The 21,765-nt window shown below is 42.7% G+C and overlaps 1 protein-coding gene across 1 annotated transcript in view; it reads right to left on the bottom strand.

Moving 5' to 3' along the window:
* Window positions 1–12,081: 12,081 nt before the first annotated feature.
* SLC38A1 (solute carrier family 38 member 1) overlaps window positions 12,082–21,765 on the bottom strand; it is a 33,263-nt gene continuing 23,579 nt past the window's right edge. The window contains exons 12-15 of the mRNA XM_008926545.3: window positions 20,340–20,458; window positions 19,644–19,785; window positions 19,438–19,535; window positions 12,082–18,386 (exon numbers count right to left, since the gene is read on the bottom strand). Of these exons, the coding sequence (XP_008924793.1) occupies window positions 18,285–18,386; window positions 19,438–19,535; window positions 19,644–19,785; window positions 20,340–20,458 (461 nt within the window). The 3' untranslated portion in view covers window positions 12,082–18,284. The remainder of the gene's footprint in view (window positions 18,387–19,437; window positions 19,536–19,643; window positions 19,786–20,339; window positions 20,459–21,765) is intronic.

The following is a 21,765-nucleotide window of genomic DNA, read 5'->3' as shown; positions in this document are numbered from 1 at the left end:
GGACAATGTGAAGTTCTGAAGTAAAGCTATAAATAGAATTCAGATGGTATTGGATCTGGTTGTCGCTTAACAAAAGTTAAAGGAGGTTTGGCAAAATCAGTGAAATTATTATTTGCATCAGTGTACTATCTGATTCGGTATACTTAAAAATGGTTCTATATCTTTAAAGGTAGGATTGCTAAACCGGTAGCAGTGTAGACTATATGAAACAATAACACTTTTAAAATTTCAGTATTTTTAGGTATTTTGCTCTCTCATTTTATCATAGTGAACTAGTTTAGACAAAAAACTATATTTCTTGGGTTTATGTTGGTTTTACCATCTGGAGCAGAAGCACAGTACTGATGCACTGTATCTGTATGAAGTATTACACTGGGACTTTTAAAGGGATCCTATTGGGTGAAAAAGTCTGAACTATTATCACCAATAACAGCAAAATAATTATTAATGAAAACCATTAGCAAAAAGCAATCCCTATTTTTTAGCTGATTAGTCTATGCATTTGATAGCCATCTGTCCATAATTAGTTTCATGGGTTTGCTGATATGACCACTTAGATTTAGATCTTCAGAAGCATTTCTGTTTGGAAATGAAGGGCAAGCCTGGTGCTTGTGTTTATTATTAGAAACCTAAATAACTTCGTGGAGTCAGACATTAGTCCTGGTAATGGAAGCCCATTAATCCATACCTAACTTTGTTACTGTGAACACTCTGGTTGTCAAGCTTAGAAAGAAAAACTTCTTTCTCACTCTCAGAATAAAGAAAGAGGGCAGAAAGATTCCATCCAGAGGTAGGGAAGATAACAGCAGGTGAGTGGCTTTCCACACAGAAGCTCACACTCCTGCAGATGCTTGTGCGGGGTGACTACCCGGGGCACAGGGTTGGACAGGACAGCTGTAAGCTGTGGTGGGGGATGCAGGCGGGCAGCTCTCCCTCTCAGTGAGAGGACCATGCTGTAACCACCTCAGGAAGTGGAAAAAGGGCAGCAATTCCAGGCAATGCATCTTCTAGCTTTCTGAAGGCAAACAGCTGAAGCACCACAGAGGCCGGATGTCTCTGAAGGAGATGTCTCTGCAAACCCAACCAGCTCCACTTCCCACCACGTGCCATCCCAATGGCTATCCTTGGGGGAGCTTAGGGTGGGCAGTGCTTGTCCCTGTGCTTTGTGGGCAAACCATCACCTTACCCCATCCATATTTACTGACCACTGAACAAGGAGCAGACTTAATCACCTGGGGCTGCAAATGTGTGTTATACTACTTTTCTTTCATCCTTGTGTGAGAGAAACACATGAGCACACATTGAGGTACTGATGGACATGCGGGATAACAGAAGCAAAAGTTGCTGGCAGCATCTGGCGGTATGAACAGACAAGATGGAAAGGAGTAGAAGGGACAGTACCTGAAAGCCACTTCTCAAATCATTGTACAGATCTCTGCAATTTTTCTCCTCAAGCTGAAGGGAAGAGGGCAGGACAACAACACTAGAATGAGTCTAGGTTTTGTTCATGATTGATTTTGCTGTCTTGCTTATATAACCCACCTAATCCTGCCTCCTAGCTTAGTAAATCACAGCTTGCAGCCCTCTTCTTAACCAGAGGATAATGATGAAAAGCAAATCTCATTACCCATCAGCAGTGCAAGAGAGAGAAAATCGAAAGTAAAGAGAATTATAATGTTGCCACCTAGATGGAATCAGTTTTATCTTCATTTTTATCCTGTATTAATTCTCAGACACACAAACCCAAACCCACTGTGCCAGGGGGGTGGTAAATGAGGTAGGAAGTGGAGTACAGGATTGTCCATGACTGGAGGAGCCCAGATCTCAGGCTGAAGGTGTGGGATTAGTGAGTCAGGGGCCATGTTTATTCTATTGTCCTCAGTTATGCCCTCAAATGAGTAGGCAGAATTTACAAAGAGATATTGAACTTTCCAGAATAGTACTCTCACTGACATATCCTGGCCAGTAATATCAATGTGAGGCACTTAAAAATATTCTCTTATTTATTGACCTAAGCAGGAGCTGAACTCTTCTGGCAATTTATTCTCAGTGGGGAGACCAAGTATCTGGGACATCTGATCTTGCATACCCTCCCTTGGTACTGGGGAGGTACAGGTTTGTCTTTCATTCTTTTCGTGCTAAAACAAGGGCAGTGCTAAAAATATTACAGGGAGGGGAAGAAAAAGGGGGAAGCAGGGCTGGCCTCTAATTCAGTCACTTTGGTCACAGAGTTATATGAGCGACTTTGGTCTTGTTTCTTCAGACGGTTGGTTTTTTTCTTAAAGTAAATTTGCTCTTTGATGAGATTGAAATAGGGTATGGCCAACAGGCACACAGGGAGGAAGGGGAAGGGCAAGCAGAAGAAGCATTAGTAAAACAATCACTCACAAGAGCCTTTAATTCTCAGTGTTTGGGAAGTGGTGCTATCTAGATATTGGCTGTCCTCCACAATCTGCACCTGGAAAACTTCTGGGGGAGGGGCTGAACTAGGTGTTCAAACCAGCCCCTGCAGACTTCAAAGATAAATTAAAGGAGGGTCTCCAAGTGAGACAGCACCATCTTTCCTAGGCCATCCTTCACTGAGAGCTGAACCCAGCCCTTGACAGAGCAGGGACATGGGATCATTGCTCCAGCATGCAAATGATGGATGGAGGCAATGCCGTCAGGGCACATGTGACCCCATCTCTTCGACCAGCTCTGATTAGGAACCTTGTGTTTTGCAGCAGTAGCAGAACAAATGCAATCAGGAAGGCCATGTGAAATCAATTTTTGTTTAATTATTAATTGCATATCTCTATGCTGTACTGAGGAAATAATTCCAAATCCTATAGTACCCAGCTACTTTCAGCTGCTTTCTTGAAGGTAAGTGTGTGACCCTGGTTTCAATTGCTACTGTAAATATACAATTATTTATAAAGTATCTCACAGGGACCATGTGGTCCCCTTTTGAATAAAAATGCACAGGTGGAGCTGAAAAAAAATCAGTGAAAGAGAGGTGTAATACATTGATATGTAGCAAACCATCTGCTTTCATGTGTGAGTGATGTTATAACAAACTGCAGGAGGCACAGCTAAGACAATTGTAGAGAGTCAACTCCTTCATGGTGTTTGCAGATCTTCTGCTGGTCTTCTGCCTTTTGCCAATTTTGTGTTGTCATTTGCTGCAATATACCAGAAAAACCATATTGGCTACCTTCTACACGCCTGGGACTGACAACCCTCTGTGGCTTTGTGAGAGACTGGAGATTTAAATTACTTTAACTTTTGCTAGGTCTAGGAAACACATTGAGTATCACCAATCAACTGTGCTAAAATTAAAATGTTTTGAACTAGGTTTATTCTGCAAAACAGCAAGAAAACTGATGTAGACCTTCTCATTTATTAAAATATTTTCCATACTGGTCTGAAACTTACTATGGATTTGCTTGAATGTTGTTAGAGTAATGTTTGTGTTAGTTCTGGGTTATTACAAAGTAGCCGTGAAAGTTGCAGAGATCTGGTTTGTATTATTGCTATTATAATGTCAGGATAAGTACAGGTGCCAGACAGGAGCATCACTGATGGCACTTGGGTTACAGTGCAGCAACGTGAACCCTTAATGGGTCGCTGGCTCTGCAGGGAGAAGGTGGCTCGGTACCAGCAAAAGGGCAGTGGAGGTGGTTATGGGTGTGAGCATGTTGTCCTATGCTTTGCTCCATTTAGCATTACGGGAGCTAGGCTGCTGGCAGTCCCTTGAAAGCACAAAGGCAGTGACTGAAAAACTATGGATTTGTTATGACAAGAAAAGAATGACAGACGGGATAACCAGTTCTAGCACCAGCCCCATGAGTTTGGGAACAGTTCAGTGAGCCTGCCTGGCTCAGTGAGCCTGCCTGGTTCAGTGAGCCTGTGATGAGTTACTTTTGCTCTTGCATGGTTTGTGAACTCGGCTGGAGGTCAAGAACTTGTCTCTGCCCTTCCTGCCCAGCCTCTAAGAGCAGGCAAGCAGAGAGCGAGGATTGCCTCTATGTGTAGAGAAGGAGTCTGAGCTGCCCTCCTGAAAATCCAGCTGTGGCTACACCTCCTGGGCAAAGTGGAGAGGGGAGGCACCTGAAAATGCTTTATAAAAAGTCAAGAAAAATATAAATTTCAATAAAAAGGCAAAGGGAATCAATATTTAAAGAATACAAGCAATTTTCATTTTCTGAATTATCACAGTTATAACAATGTAACAATATTATGAATAATATAATGACCAGTATTATTAAAATTTATTCAAATGTCTTCTGTTTTGACATGGAAATTCCAACCAGAGAATTCCAACTCAGTCTCAGGCAGAGACTGAGTCAGACAGAAAAGCACAGAAGCAATAAAAGGGAAATTATAAATAAACTGAGCTGCCTTATTCTCTTGTCCAGTCCTGCTTGAGGCCCTCAAATGCAGGACAGTCAAACAGGCCTTCTAGCCAACATCTCCTGCCTGGCCAGCTCTGAGGAGATGTTGAGTCTCTCATGGACACTTTCTTTCTTTGCAGTGTGTTTTGTGCCTCTCTAGAGAATACATTGAACAGACTTCACCATCTCAACTGACTCTGCACTGGGGGCACTTAGAGACTCTCTTGTGAGAACCAGCAGCATAAAATGCTGAAATGAGAGAGCAAAACATTACTAAAAAAGAAAGCATGGCTCATCAAGAGACCTGTATTTCCACACAAAGCTTTCTGACCCTCTGTCAGTCTTTCCTTACTTCAATCAGCATCAAGGTTATGTGTGTGTAACCCTTTTCTCTTACTCCCCTTCTGGGCTTCCCAGGTGAGGTGCATCTTTCTGGAGCATCCCTTTATGGAGTATACCAAACTTTTTTGACTGTAAAGCAACTAACAGAGAAGATGGTCCTTCTAAAAGCACTATTTTCTGACTTGAAACAGAAAAGCAGTAGGCACACAGTGTCTTGCAGAGAAGTTATGGGCATCACAACCAACATCAGATGGGCTGCTAAATGACATGCACACATTAGTGCTGTGGTATGTCTATCTTTTCTTCAGCTGTTGAAGAAAAACATGTACCTGTCTCATCCCAGGCCTAACCATTTGAAAAATGATTCCCAGTGAGGCTTGTCTTTGTGCTTCATTTACTTGCTGGGTGAGGTGGATTTGTTCCATGGGTCATCAGGAGCTTGCACACCGGAGTAACACTTCAGTTTCTGTGTGTTTAGATAAAAAAAAAATGGTGCAGGAGCAAATACTTTTGGCGACCTAGTTTTGTCAGAGCTGAGAGCAGATATATTTTCTATAGCATGCAGTATTGCTGCAAAGCCTACTGGTGAAGTGCTAAACTGCTAGTGTCTGTGCTGATTTACCTCCTGACTTGGATGAGAATGACAAATTTGTGTCAGAGATTGGGGTCTGCATGTGTAGCCCACAAGGACAAATCATATACGTAATGATGTTTTTTCTCTGCTGACTGTGAAGATGAGTTAAAAAAGCAGCAATAGCTAAAGACACACTTATAAATATGAGTGTGTGTGCAAAGTAATGTTGCCGCAAGAACAGAGAAGACTTTGGTGTGTAGTTGTGCAATTCTCAGTAGCCATCCCCAGCCACGTTGGCTACTTCCTCACAGCTTGGGCCTTGTGCATTAGGTAGGGTCTCACTGAGCTCTACAACCATACTTGCACTTCCCTTTAATTTTTTTATTCTCAGTTGAGATTTGCAGTAGTGTTGTCCTAAAAGACCTGGAGCTCCTACAACTCCAGTGCGGTAGTTTTCATTCCTGCCGATGTTTTCCTTGGTAGAGCTGTTTATTTTCCTGGGGTTTTGTTGACTCTCTACATCTTTTATAGAATTGGTTTAGATGATTTTCATTTCTTACCAAGATTGGTACAAATAAAATATAAATCCTTTATCAGCAGTAAAATATATAAAGGCTTGAAGCCCATCTAGCATTTCTTTTGTCTCCCCCATCCCCCCAAAGCAGTTCATGTATAACTTAGTAGAAATCCATTAAGGCAGTTCTTCAGATTGTGGAAGTCTAAGACATTTCAGCAGGTTATATAAATCTAAGGCTAATTCCTTTGATCACAGTGGACCTCAACCATTTCATTGCAGGCTGTGAATCTTAGAAAGTCTGTGGAAGTAATGCCTGGGAATAGCTCTGTGTATCTCATTAGTAAATTAGTCTGATGTGACTACCACTTAGTAGTGGCTGCTAGTGACCTTTGAAAATAAGCTCTGTACCAACCCAAGATCTTTGTCTCTAGAACTCTTCGCTCATAAAACTTGGCACCCTAAATTCTTGTGAGTCATTAATTAACTCTTAATTCTTAAAAAATTCAGATATGGGTTCTATATAGCTAATCTGATCCATTGTAACTAGACTGTGGGTTTTCTGTCTTTGGCTCATCCAGATTTCCTGTAAGGTCCCTGGGAGGGAAAATTTGCTGGGGATATCCATGACAAGGACACGTGGAATCTCTTTGTCTGCTTTGAGCCATAGGACATCCCAAAGTTGGTACTTTCCCAGCAAAGTAGCAGAAGTGTTTCCAGCTGTGTATCAGGGCATTGCTGCATGTGGTGGAGCACTTAGGGAGGTCCACTGATGCAGCAGTGGGGTTGGAAATACTGCACGTTCTTCTTCTGTGTAAATGCCCTCTTCTTGCCTGTCCCCTTGTGAAAAGTACCTGTCAGAGCTGGCTTTGATGAGTCCTGCTCTTTGTGGATGTTGTTTTCATGTCTCAACTGTGCTAACCATATTGTTTCCGCAGAGGTAGGTAGCTAAGTAAAGAGTTTGTTGCAAGACTTGTTTTCTAGCTATTAGTTTTGACCTATTTTGTTTATTGGTATCTGGACTGTTTGTCCAGATGCCAGTAAAATAAAAAATACCAAAAAAAAATGCTTTCCAATTTTAGGCAACTATTTTGAGCCCTCAGAGTGGTACTCATTTGCCCTGAGAGCAAGTACAGGTTATTTCTGCAGTAAACAGGAACTAGTGGTCAATCTTGTGCTTGATAGAGGGTTGCAATGTAAATATAGAAATGTTCTTACTTGAATGAACTGATTTATCATTGTACTCTCTTTTAGGATAGTGAGATTGTCCCAAGAGAAGTCAAGGTGTTGGTGACGTGTTTGCTCATGTGTTGAAGTGCCACCGCACTTGCTCAGTGCTTTAGCTGCCTATATGCGGTCTGCAGACTACATGGGGTACATCTTCTGCTTTAGTACATCTATGCTATTTCTACTCATACTCTGGTCAGCCACAGAGACAAGCTTTGTCCTCACAGCTGACCAGAGCATGAGTGCCAGTAAGAGCTGAATTTGCCCTGGTGTAATCTATAGCAGGCAAAGACATGCTGGAGCACTAGATGAAGGAAGATAATTACGTGACATGCATGTATCTAAACACATTACCCACTCCCTAGAGAACAATCTGCATCTTACTGGGCACTGGCAGCCTTGTACAAAAGATTTCAGGCCATTCTCTATTCCTTGGCCCAGAGTAGAGGTGAGAATATCATCGCCTCACTGGATGGGATTGGTCGTGAATGGTACAGCCAGTGACGACATGTTACTCTAGGAAATCAGCATCCTGTGTGAGGATGACACATCTGCTTTTGTGGTGATAGTGATTGTGTGTTGAAGCCATCAACACAGCTAGGACTCAGTTATTTAGTCTTTTTGGCCAACTGAGTTTGATCGTTCTGCTCCCAGAACTCTTTAAGAAAACAAACAATTTCTGTACCCACATCCTAGGGTTTATTCCATTAACTGCAGGGACTGCATATTCTGGTTAAAATAATCTTCCTCTGGAAAAAGGAGCAGTTGACCCTGCTTGTTCTGCACAGAAAGATGCCAATTAATTCTCTAGTTAAGTAAAAACTTAACAAAGACTTGCCTGTTGCTCTACAAGATTGTTTATCAATTTACAGGGAGGCCACACTGCCTTTTCAAAGTGCTGCTGGAGGGCTGCCAGCAGAAGTAACAGAGACTGCGCTCATTGTTTAAATGCTACTGGATGTGGAAATGGCAGACTGATGCCTGTTTTCCTTTCATTTTATGATGATCTAATTGCAAGAGATATATAATTCCTTGTTATGTCAGGGAAGTTGTTTCTCCAGCATCTGGTACTTCTGATTATCTACAAATGGTATCTGAAAATTAATAGGAGATCAAGCTATTGCATAAGAAATACTACTGGGAACTGCTGCCTGCACCAAGCCCAAGGAGACTTCAGTCTGCAAGAACTGGCTTTGTCAGTGAACATATAATTTTCTTTTTTTTCTTTTAATTTTTTTTTTTTTTTAACATCTGAATAAATTACAGGCTTTGGTTATGATCTGAAGAAATGTGTTCTACAAATGTTGTAGCATCTGTATGGTGCTGTTTTTACTACAGTCATTGTACGGGTCATTAATCTGATCCCACATCGTAAAAATTTCTCCACTCTCTTCATGAGTTTCTTTCTTATCATAACTCTTACCAATATCTTGGTGCCTAACTCTGCTATATTCCCTTATAATTACTTGGGATAGAATAAGTGCTTTTTTATCCTCGATGTACTTGGCTCCTGTGGTGGTGCTGCTGAGCACCACACTCACCCCATCTCTGTGACAGACTGCACATCCAGGAGCTCTGAAAGGCCGGTCCGGGCGGCTGGGGAGACATCTGGCCAACAGACCATCCTCTCTCATCCTCATCAGCTGCTCACCAGGATAACCTCTTGGCATGAGCCTGAAGAGGAGAAATGTCAGCTGCTCCTGCATCTGGTACTTGGTTTTCACTTCTCTAATCACTGTCAAACACCTCTGCACAAGGGTTGTTGCCACCCTTGCTGTGCAAGGGGAATGGTTGAGCAAACCCCTCCTAAGCAAGGTAAGGGGAACCAGCAAGTTTGCCTGGGCTGTGGGGCAGGTCTGTACCAGGCAGTAATGGGGACAGTCCAGCTGTTGCAAAGCTTATGTAAAGTGAGAACTGCTGGGAAAACAATAGGTTAGGGTTAGGAAAGAATAATTTTTGGAAACTTACCTGAGCATGGGTGTGAGGGACTGAAAGAAATTAACTGGCTCAGAACAACTCTGTGTGTGGGGAGAGGAGGCAGATCGGGTTCTGCCAAGGTGGAGTGGTGCTGTGCCCCCCCCATAACTCTGTCTCCTTGAGAGCCTTTGGCACAGCTGTCAGTCACTGGCACACTGGAAGTATTGCCCCACACCCTGCCCTGGAGCCCCAGTCCAGCCCCAGAGTGGCCAGTGGGCCAGAGGTCCCACATGAAGGGGGTGGCCACAGAGGGCCAGCGCAAATAAAACCAACACCATGAAGCCTCCACATGGTCATGACCCTACCGTCAGGACATATGGAAGCTGAAATTCCAGTGACCCAAGGCAGTAGTTATAATTTTCTTTTTTTCTCTCTCTTTCTTTACTTCTTCTTCTAATCTCCTTTCTTGATATTTGGGTAACTTAAGGCTGGATGGGTGGGATTTTGCTAAGTTGTATGGGTTAGCATGTGCTAAGTCAATGTTTTGTGAAATGCTTTAGTTTGTTTGAATGCCGCCCTTAAGTTTTTGCCAAGTTCCCTTATTTTCTAAAGTTTGCCAGTAAAAGTGTGTTATTTGACCTCTTGAGAAGTGTGTGTAGTGTCTTCTCTTGTGCTCTCTCTCAAGGTATAAAAAGAACTGAAGGCCCTTTTAATAAATCTGGCAGGTGGATTTTTGGAGCCTTGTATATTTTTAATGTAAAACCCCTTTGATGAGCTCGTAGGGCGAGGCTAGGGTGTTACAGTGGATCCCAAGAGGTGTCCAGGAAGGAAGAGCATATGGGAGCATGTCAAGGGCATGGTCAGTACCTGGTACATTTGAAAGGCTTAGTCTGAAGTAATAATCTCCACAAAAAACTAGGTAAATTTCACCAGCTTTTCATAACTGGCAAGAGGACAGTTCTTAAGGTTTGCTGCCCACTGGGCAAATGCTCTTCCAAGGGTACATGGCAGGCAGGAGGAGGGGGATCTGGTTACCTCTGGGAAAAGGACCTGAGACTTCAAGCCAGGCATTTTCTAAGGAGGGAATGTGATTCGTCTCTGGGATACATTCTGACTCGTGTTGATGATACACTTTCCTCCATTTGTCTAAGACAGCAGCTTCCACTAGCCCATAGCTCAGGGAACTCACAAGGTGGCTTTGCTCTGCAGATTGAATCTCAGACAGGGCTGGCTGGTGCCACCCCAGCCCATCACAATTCATTTGCTTAGCTGTATTGCCTAAGCCTTGGCCGATCAACACCATTTTCCAAGAAAACCAGTAACCACATGTTTTTCAAGCAGGGAGTCATGGCAAGGTTGAGGCACACTAAGCCAGCAGCACTGTCCCTTGCCAGTGCCATGGCATTTAGCAGTGCACCATCTTTAGAAGTCTCCATTTTCCATAACTGTAAGCTGAAAGAGAAATGCATAGCACTTAATATTTGCAAAATACAGATGCTGGGCTGCTTGAAAACTTCTGTCTAACCACACTGGGATCTATGTTAGGAAGTTGGTGTTTGAACCAGAGATACTTAACACAACTGACTGCAAGGCAAATGGTGCTGCTCTCTTGCGTGAGTCTGAGGACAACAGGGTGCAGGAAGCAAAGCCTGTGCTAAGTTTATTATGTGTTTGTGACCAGAAAGTTTTGGAAATGGACTTATCACTTGTCCCTGTTCCTACCATCCCCACTTTCTCCACACTTCTTAAACTTGGTATGAGTGCTTACTTTTAGCTCTTGGCAAACTGAGGAATGAGACATCTTAACAGTTGCATGAATTTGGGCTTCAGCCTGAAGATTAAATGCAATTTTACATGAATTTCAGTTGAACTAAGACCCCACTTGAACCACATGGGGGAATCTCTGCCTTGACAGAGCTGCATTGCTTGCCCTAGGAAACAGTAATTTTCCCTTTTTTTTTCACTCCCAAATAGGGACAGGTCAGATGAACTCAAGAGATCTGGCTGACCTTGGACATACAAGAAGATCGTGCCAAGCCAACGGTAGAAGTATGTGGCTGGAAAAGAGACTGGTGTTTGGTTGCGTGGTTTTAGGTGAACTTCAGGTGAAGCTGTCAGACTGCACTGCAGAAGGAACAGATGTTTGTTGTAGTCTCTGCAAGAAAGGAAAAAAGTAGTTTCTGCTTTTCCCTCTGCTCCATAAACCATGTTCCTATGTCTTAAGGTACGGCTATGAGATGATTAAGCTTGGCTGGGTAGAGAAGTGGGTGCAAATGTAAGCCAAACAGAAGGGGCTATTAGACCAGGTCAGTGCAGAAGCTTCTACCTCTGTGCTCCCTGACTTATGGCTTTAAGACATGTCCCTGGGCTTGGGGACGAGGCAACGGCTTGCCAGAGATCCTCTGATACATAAATCCTCCCATCACTTCTCCTGCAGAGGGGCCCAGGGAGCTGTACTCATCCCATGCCGTCAAGTAAGCTCTTCGGTTGTTTATAGGACTTGAGCCAAGAGCTGTTTTTGTAGGTGGTCACTACAACCTGAGCACTAGTAAAATTCATGGCCAAAGGCAAAAAAGTTAGCAATTTCCACAACCTTTAAGACTCTGACGGAGACATTTTGGCAGTTATATCTGGGAATGCTTAAGACATTGAGTCTTTGGGAATCTCCTCATACATCTGCTAGCAGACAAAGAAAGTCTGGCAAAGGCTTAGTCACTCCAGGTACCAGTTTGACATTTGTACTCAAACCTAACTCTAACAGCAGCCCTTGAAATTAAACTGCCTCACTTGACCCTGAAACAGACTGGCAAGCACTTGGACAGTCTTCAAAGAGCAGGCAGAAACAAGTACTGTCTTTTAGGAATGCTGTCATCTTCAGCAACCCCAGACCGCGGTGACCATATGCCCCAGCTTCAGGTCCCTCTAAAACTGTATCAGAAACTTCACTTTAATGCTCCACAGATGTCTATTGATATTTTGCTGCATATACTGCACCAAATCTAATATAGCTGGCTTTGTAAAAACTGCATGCCCTACACTCAGTGAAAATACTTGCATAAACAGCAGGGAGCATATGCTATTCAAAATATTAAAATGATACATACACATTCCTTTGAAAGAATATGGTCCCAACATTAGTTTAGATTACAATTTTAATGTTTAAAAACTATAGAGTTAACAGAGAGATTATAGAACTCAATACATTTTTTTTTATTTACACACAGAAACTGAAAAACTGCGTTGTTTATTTGGATATGAGCAGCACAAAGTTAACAGGTGATATTAACAGGAGCAAAATATTACCAATGACTCACTTCAACAATCTATTACAGGCAAGCTTGTATCAAGCATACATCATTCAAACAGCATTGTTCATACTGGATCTGGGTGAGCCATAACATATATTGGGACACTAAAAATAGGTTTCTATAAACAAGTTAAAGTTCAAGTCTTGTGGAAAAATACCTTTACAGTTTATATTTTGTTGGCTATAACACTGAAAATAAAATGTACACTTGTATTAACTTGAAAAGCTTTGTAGAACTGACTGTATATAGGTTTTTTTCCTCAATTTGTGCTCATGGTGAAAGCAAATGTTATTTCAAGTTTCGTTTTCATCCAAGCTCATAAAGTAAACATGGAAAAAAACTACAATTATTTTTAGATGCACTTCCTTAACCTCCATTTTTCAGCAATCCTGAAAAAGACATGTTTCCATGCTTTACCAGTGAGAAAGTCTATACAAGGCCTTTGATGGAGGCACTCTCAGGATGCACACAGCTCTTCCCCTCCATCACCCTCACCCCTGGACACACAGCTATCCCATGACCAAAATACTGGCCTCTGCCTGTTCACAGGGTGGGATGTGCAAGCAGTCCCTGGCCGGGGATGCTCTTGGCATCCTCAGGCATTAGTGTTTTGGCTGCATGAGAGCAGTGGGGTCTGTGGCGGAGAAGCAGCCACAGGACTCTGCAGGAAGGGTGGGGGCTAGAAATGGCACCAATTCCAACTGCTCTGGTTGCTGCCCACCCCTTGCTTGTAGTACTTTTTTTTCTGAAGTACACGCATTTCTGATAGCTGAAAATGGAAATGCAGAAGTTTTGCCCTGACCTGTTTGGCCTAGCTGGGTAAATATATGCCTGGATGCAACATGGCATAATGCTGGGTCAAACTGCTGGCTGCAGTTTGCCATGGTTTCTGCATAAAGCCTTTTCAACACTTTACTACCACCTGACCTCAGCTTAGGAGGTAAGAGGTACCTGCATACCAAAGGGGCCCTTTACAAGGGAGATATTTTACCTACCAGGAAGACTGACAAACTTGCTCTTGAGAAAACAGGGAGTCATGCACTGCAATTAATCCTAACAATTTCATTGGACCTTTTATTTTTCTGTTTCTTGTCACATTAGTGATGTAATTGTAATTTCAAGTTTAGGATTTAACTTGTGTACTCTTGGGAGAAAGAAAAGGATATGCATTTTGCTAAGAAGCTAAAGTATTTGTATTTCTATTTAAATTACTCTTAATATGCAGAGCCTATCTCAACACTTCTATATCATGGGGGAAAAACAACTGCAAAAATATACAGCATCCTATTTATTTACAATATATATGTACATAAAAACGAAATTTCCTACAATACAACACAACTGCATAGATTTGTTTTGAGAAACATAGGCATGTATACAATTTGTGAATTCTAGACCTTTCCAGCCCTGTACTTTTTATTAATTCATTCTTTTTTTTTTTTTTTCACAGTTTGTTACACAAATCCTTACATTAGATACAAATAAAACATTCTTTGTGTACGTTATAGGAAATAAGGATTTTCCAGCACCAAGGGCTCTGGGGACTTGATTACGAAAGAACCCTGGCGCCAGTTGATAAAGCCATCTCTTGGAGCTGCTGATGGAGCTGAGTACATTCTGTGGTGCCTTTCTCCTACAGGCACTGGGGTGGGACAGTAGGACTCGACGTGGGACACCACCACATGGAAAGAGTTTTGTTTTGACCAAGATGCTCTTTAGCCTTAATGTAAGGTTCAAGCAAAGAAACCTTTTCATTTAAAGATAAGCTAGAGATACCATTGTTACTGTTAATACTCTATATCAGAACTGTGTTGCGCTTATGCACTGTAAGGCAGATGTACAGACACAACCCATGGATCATCCAACTCACACTTGCACATGTGACCTACTGCAAGTGGAGCACAGGCTGTGCGTTCAAATGTGCCTCAGAAGAGCAGCCCTCGGGAGCGGATGAGCATCCCCATCCATGACCTCACAGGATGAGACCAGCTGTTCTGCCCTAGGCCTGCACATGGGCCAGGCACCACTTGGTCCATGTCAGCTCTACAAAAGGTCTGTGCTGGTGCATGGATTTGGCATTGGCCCTTCGACCAGAAGCAAGCATCACCCAGAGAGGTCACCGCTCCTGAGATACTGTTCCTGAATAACAATTTATTGTGTTTTACTTACTAGGTATGTGTGCCATGGGACAGAGAAGGGCAGCAGTATTACGGTTGTTTTAAGCCCATGACTATTTTCTTTGCAATGTGCTGTGATCTAGGAGAGGCAGCAAGGCCATCTTTTAAGTGTAGGATTAACTCTTACAATCTCATTAGTAGCCCCTGCTTCTAATTAGTCCTTTCTTGTCCCTCACCACTCGATTGTTGTGATTATGCAAATGAGAATTTTAAAGTTTTTTTGTTGCAGTTATTAGGAGCAATTCTGCATCCAGTCTATGACATTTGCAGTGCTCACAATAGCGATAAACTCTCTATGAAAAGAAAGCATGCTACTCCCTACTAAGTAGATATGGTACTCTGGATCCTATTAATTTAACAGAGAAACTCATATAGCATTTCACTGTGCTTTTAAAAATCCTAGCTAAAATGTGGGACTCATACAATCATTGGCTACAGGTTCACTATTCCAAATGAACTGAAAAACAGCAGTACATTTTACAGATAACCTCAAACAAATATTGTCATCCATCACTGATGTTGACAGTTACAGCAGGGTCTATTGCATTCTGTTAAGAATGTATAAACCTGATGAAAAAACAAAAAGCACGTTATTTCACGTTCATTACCACAGACATCAATAAACACACGATACCTTTCCATAAATATCTATAAATATGATGCCAGTAAATCAGTTTAAGCAAAATTATCTTTTTTTTTATTTTTTTTTGTTTGTTTGTTTTTTTGTTTTGGTTTGGTTTTTTCTTAGTTAAGAGACCCAGAAGCAAAGTCTGTTTAAAGACTTAATATTTTGGGTATCTATTTTTCAGTATCTAAGATATGCTTTGGTGGTCCAGTACCTTGGGTAATTTCAGTCTATGCACACTCAGCTCATTCTCCCTATTTATTCAGTAAAACTCCAGTATACAAATAAACTGGGAAAAAGGAGAAGGCAGAACAGCAAAGAGGAGAGAAAGCAACAGTGATGGAAGAGATTTAGGAATATAAAAGGAGCAATCAGTGACCCAACAGCCCTTTCAGTCAAAGGAAGTTGGGTGCCAAAACTCAGTGGTTGGTATTTCAAACAGAAGACTACAGATTATTCGGGGGGACGGAGAGGAGGGAGATGTCACAGATGAGACCTTGCTGGAACCCTGTGCACCAGATCAGACCTCCAGCTCGTAGCTGGGTACTTAAAAGTTGTTCCCAGGATCTCCTCTCTCACAACCCCTGATGCACAGAGCAATGCTGCTCATTAATCAGTAGCAGAAGGATAAAGCAGGGAAGAAAGCAGGAGAGCCCTGGAGCATCTTAAGGATAACACTGTACAGCATCCTCAGGTCTGAGTTAGGTTTTTCAGGATAAGATCCAGAGAGATTATAAGGCACCTCAAAACCTGAAATGTGACCTCAGAAAGTTGAGTCAGAGAATGGAGTGAGATGCTGGGCTCCTGCTGCAGGGACCACTGAGGGTTGGGTGCCTGCAAAAGAGGAGCCACAAACTTACAGCCAAGCTGGTGGGTGAGGCGCAAAGAGATAGGAACAAAGCATAGGTTCTTCTCCCCAGAGCTTGCCTAACACCTGGTCTTGTATGCTATGGTATGGACTTCTTTGTGAATAAGGGCAGGGATCAGTCCCATAAAGAGATGGCACAGAGAGAGCTGGTGACCTGCACCATCGCAGTGTCTGAGACCAGCCACAGGAAAGCACAACGGACATTAGCCCAGTGGTCCCAGGTATCTCAGCAGTTCACGTGTTAAAGGCTGGGCTAGGGGGTCCTTGGGAGAAAGGGTGCTGCACTGGAGATCTTGCTGGGAGCCTGTGAGTGAAGGTCTCAGGGGTCAGGAGGAAGGAAGAATAAAGGAACCCTGCACTGCAGTCTAGCAGGTCACTTTGCCTGAAGGGAGAAGGCTTCCAGTTTTGTTCTTGCTGCTGGGCTACTCCAAGGACTTGGGCAGCCTGTGGAGTCCACTCTGCCTTATTTCTGGATCACAGTGGAGTATCATCAGAGGCAGATACCTTACTTCCTGGGCTGAGGTACAGACCTGGAAGTCTAGGCTTAGTAGGCTTAGTTTCTGCAGCATGAACACTGCAGATCAATGCCCAAATTCTAAGGAAGGCCTCAAACTAACCTCTCTGGATGTTACCCTTAGAAACCAACTTTCAAGGTCCTGAGATGCACTCTGTGGTCCCAACTTTCAGTGACTTCAAGCCATGGCAACTGAGGCAATTCAGTAGCTCCCAGAAATCTGAAGACCCCAAATACTCCATCCCTAACCTTAAAAAGAGCAAGCTGCAATGACAGGTTCCTCACAGCTGATGACAGTATGCTTCCACAGTTACAACGGGAGTTGTCAGTGAACCACTACTGGGAACAAAAGGGTTACTACATAATGAGAGATATGGCTCGAGCATACTGAGAGCATCACTTAGCCCTGGGGCTTGACAGGGGCTCCCTTTAGCCATCAGTGCTTTCAGTGGGAGCCACATTCATATTCTGAGACACTTTTTGGCTCACACGGTGAATGACACAAAGTGCACACATTTATGCTGCTGGCAGTGCAGTAATAGATGTCTGCTCAGGGTGGTGAACAATCACCTGCTTAGCATTTGAGTCTCTACAAGTAGTTCTCTACACCAGCTATAAGGCATTAGGCAAATGCTTATTCTGTGGACAACAGATGCAAGTTACAGTGTTTCTGCTAATAGTAGTTGAAAGTCATTTAATTGTTATGAAGAATTGATGAAAAATGTAAATGAAACTTTTAAAACTAAAAAGTATTTCTGTTCATTTAAAGAAATGTTACAGATTTCAATTTCCACTAGAAAGTGAGTCCAATCAGGGTCCCACTGCTGTCAAAGATCCTGCTGACTTCAGTGGGAGGAGGGTAAGGTATGTACAAATGAATCCTAGAATGGAAAAGGCATGAGGTATGATTAAATGTGTAGGTTTTAATAAAATTGGAGTTTAGTATTTTTTTCTGACAGCAGCGGGACATCACTGAACAGTTTAATGCTGAAGAAAATGCAGACTTCCCATGGAAATCTCTGAATGTCTGCTTCTCTTCAGGCTCAAGTACTCATGGTTTGGGGTCAAGTCTAGTTCTGGTCAGTCTCCAACAGAAGTGTGCCAGGGGAACGGTGGCTGGTGGTGGTGGCCATCCTTCTCTTGCTCCCTGCACCCCATCACAAAGACACACACAGTCTGTTCCCAAAAGCCACGAACAAGCCAAGCCCTGGGGCTGGCTCCCCCACCAGAATACCAGAGAGAAGCACCGGATTTGGGACCTATGCTTATATAACGCTCAGTTATGCTCTCGTGGTGCTTTTCATGCCTGTATCCACAATCCTACACTTGACCCAGTGAGGCAAATGGTGCCTGAAACTGCAACAGAAGAAACAAACAAACCAACAAACCAGATGTGTACAATTAAAGAGCAGAGTTTTGGCTAAAAGAGGGAGGGAAGGGTGTGAATGGACATCACTCCAGTTGGAATTGATAGCAACGGGCGCTGCTGCTCTAAAGGAGCAGAACTTGTGGATGAAGGGCTAATGACAATAATGAAACAATGCAGTTCATGAGTGGAAGAGGGGAAACTAATTGTGATGAATTCCTATGAGCAATGCTCTATATAGCTTCATGGACAATTAACACAGACTTATCACTGATCTGATAACTCGATATGTCTGTTGGAAAAATGGGTCTGTTTTCTCCAAGAAAATACACCCATAACAGTATTTTCAGTACTGGATAATAATTATTTGGATTTGATTTGAGTAAACTCACAAAAGATGGAATAGATAACAGAACAGATGGTTGCGATTTTGGTGTATAGTGAACAGGGGGTGTCTTCTTTTCAGAAGGAGGTGAACTTCAGTGGCCTTCGGCACTGCCTCCCGATTGTACCCAGTCATAGATGACCAAGGGAATGCTCACTAGGGAAAACATTATCCCCAGCACCAAGAAAAGAGAAGCCTGAAACAAAAAACAGAGAGAAAATTAATGCATAAAAAGAAAAGACAATTAATTCAAGTATGTTAACTTCTCCTCTTAAGGAGATTTACAAGGTGATGTATCAAAGTTATCAACTAAAATGAAATAGCACTTCTGGTAAAGACAAGACCCATAGATAATTAAACAGATTAGTGTCATTAATAATTACTTGCTGAGCACCAAACCAATCTTTTTTCTTCTCTCAATTCACTTCTTAAACACCGATCATCCCTAAAGAGGATTAAGTGAGTCTGTTTTTAGGACTGATCAGCTCTGCTCTTTCCAAAGCCTCACGGAAATCAGTATATTCTTCCCAGTGGATATGTGTTCATCAAAGTTCAGCCCTTTCGTCATGGGATCTGTGGATGTAGCCACAAGTGAAACACATGTTTCCTGCCTGTCTGCTCAGAAAAGGAAGGTCTGACCTTACAATGCTTCCAGTGCATGCCCCATTAGGTTGGGAATACACAGTATTGCATCTTTTCAGCTCTTTCTGGGGCTCATAGGAAATCTTTCCAAGGCCCATTTCCATCTGCTCATGCATGCTAAAGGGCTAACATAACATTTCAGCTGGCTGCTTCTGGTGGAACCACCCTACGTCTGACTCTGGTCCATGAAAACTGTGAGGAATACCACAAATGGAGCACTTTGCACACTTTCTGGATCAACTCACAGAAACAGAGAGAGCTTTCTGGGCTGAAAGGTTTGCTGAGGTGGCTGGAGGGGTTTCTGCACCCCACTGACAGCTACTGCTGCTTGCAGGGCTGCTGCTTGCCAGCCAGGGGAGTCCCTCACCCCGCAGAGAAGGGCTTCCCAAAATATGAGATGCTGTGCATGGTATGGCCCCTCCACTAGGAGACCCCTAGGGTAAGCCAAGGAGAAAGGCGAGCACAGCTGCCAGCTAACTGAAGCACAGGGGGAAAGTAATGTAAAGAAGCTCACATCTATGTTCAGATTAGATGTGCTTTGCACGTAGCACATTATACAGAATGACAAAACGGAAGTGTTGCATTGGTGGGAATGGAATGCATACCCAAATCCTCTGAGTCAACTTTGATCCATCCTGCTGTGTAATTTTTAAATACAACGATGAAGGAAGAATGAAAATCAGCATATTGGCAGAAGTGACCCCTGTAAAATTCAAATAAATGAGTTTTGTTAACTGCCAGCAACAGCTAATTATTGTGTTGCTGATTAGCAACCGTCTTTTATTAGTAGTACAAAACCAGGATACTGTACCTACAACTCCAAAAATATCCTTCATGGATGGGATAAAAATGACTAACAGGTTGATGATAACCAAAAGAACAAAAGTAACCAAAACATGACGGCCTAAGTCAAATTTTGTTTTTCTGGCCATCTCAAATAATGATGAACGCACCTGTAGGGAGAGAGAGAGAAATTTCTCTGTCAGGAATAGTCTATGAGCCAATGCAAAGCTTCCCATGTTTATTTGAACTGGTTCTTCATCTGACAAGTGCTGCATAGATCTGTCATAAATTTTAGATTGTCTCATGTAATGTCCTCTGAAATAATCCTTAAAATCAATTTGTTATTTCAGAACTGTAGTTAAACATGCATGTGCAGTAGGATATTCCTCTCTTTCTAACGTATCTTTTGGAATCCTTCTGCACTTAAAAATTAACTTCATCTCTGAGCCTCCTCCAATAAAGTGATGTGAAGGAAGAGAGAACCCTTGTGGATTCAATTTAAAATATGTTTAAGACCAAAAGCAATTTATTTATTTCCTGGATGAAGAACTTCTCCATGCAGAAAAGTTTAAGGGGGAGTCTGGTGTGCAGAAAACTGATCCAAGCTCAAGCTCTTTTAGTAGCTGCAACATTATGGTCTCAGCAACTGCTGGACTGTGGTTTGAAGAAACGTGCTGTGTACAGCTATTACCAACTTCCAAACCGTGCAAGAAGTTTTACTTACAGTGAAAAACAGCACCGGCACAGTGAGTATCACCGCCACAATCACAGCCAAGCGCACGGTCAGGATCAGGATGTCATCTTTGCTCTGGTATTTGTGAAGCAGATCTGACTGCACACTCTCTATGGAAAAGACAGTAAGGTAAGTGTTCTGGCAAACAGGCAATTAGTTCACAAAAATCATTGTTTAACAACAGCCTTCTTGAACAACAAGTGATTTATCTGTAAACAAAAGAGTACGGAATGAAACATTCTTGAGTTAAAACAGCGCTTTGAACAAAATCCTAATGATCCCATTATTCCAGATTAATCCTTTGGAGGCCTGATTTAGGAATGCATCTTAATTCAAGACAGCACGTGCCTAAGTCTAAGGTAATTTTCACTGTAGGAAAGACAACAGTGAGACATACACAAAAGCTTGCTTACATATATACATAGATACAAAAATAGGTAAAGTGAAATAAGCTATTTTTAATTAGTTCCATGGACTTTTTGTTTTTTTGTTTCAAAGGATATAAAAATAAACACATGCACTGCAATGGTTGAACTTAATATAAACTGCAAGGTTTTGAACTAAATTAGTCTAAACAGCAAATAAACTACCAGTGAAAAGCAGTGCCCCTGTTCTCAACCGAGAACAAAGCCTATCTTGGGTCAGCTCTCAGTGGGACACTGACATTTGCACTGAAATCCCTCAGCAGCTCCTCTGAGGGCTGCCAGCAGTGCCTGCAGCTCAGCTCCACGCCAGCCGGCGGCCCCAGCAGCCAAGACAAATCACAGGGGGTGCCTAACGGGGAGGCGCTGGCAATATTTTAATACAACCTCCTGCCAAAATGTTTCCTTGAAGCTGTGATAAATAGTGCAGAGCAGGTCTGCGTGTACTAACCAAGAGGAAAACCAAGTTGCTGAGGGATCTACATGTTTGCTTTGTAAGTTTTAAATATCCAGGAGCAATAACCTAAGGCGGGGGCTGTTAAGCGTGACACAAAACATACTTGCTGCCCCTTTTTAGGCTTATGTTTTGTTTCTGCCTGCTAATCTTAGAAAGCTGGTGGTAAAATATAACAGCTCTTAAAGGGAACTCAACGGCCACGTCTGATTTACCATCTTTGGCACTTGGTAAAACCTCATGTATTCCTGGAGGCAGAGGGATCTATCCTGTGGCAAAATGCCTACATTCCCCCCAGGGCACCTTTCTGGGTAGAGACCACAGGTTAACACCACCTATGCAGTGCTTGAATCCCCACCAGGAGAAAGAAAATGCTCTCCCACCTCCCTGCAGATCAGGAGTGGGGTTTTCAAGCCGGGCACATGCACAGCTTCTGCGACACAGAGCTTACTCTGCTCCTGCAAGCACAGACTGCAACTTCTGTACCACTCACGGGCTGCAGCCAGGTAGGAAGTGAAGGGCAAGGCTTACAGTTGAAGGT

The sequence above is a fragment of the Manacus vitellinus genome, unplaced genomic scaffold, assembly GCF_001715985.3.
Source record: "Manacus vitellinus isolate BGI_N305 unplaced genomic scaffold, ASM171598v3 scaffold_5_pilon, whole genome shotgun sequence".
Classification (NCBI taxonomy): Eukaryota; Metazoa; Chordata; class Aves; order Passeriformes; family Pipridae; genus Manacus; species Manacus vitellinus.
Note: the sequence above shows the minus strand (reverse complement) of the source record. Positions and strands in the feature narration are given on the sequence as shown.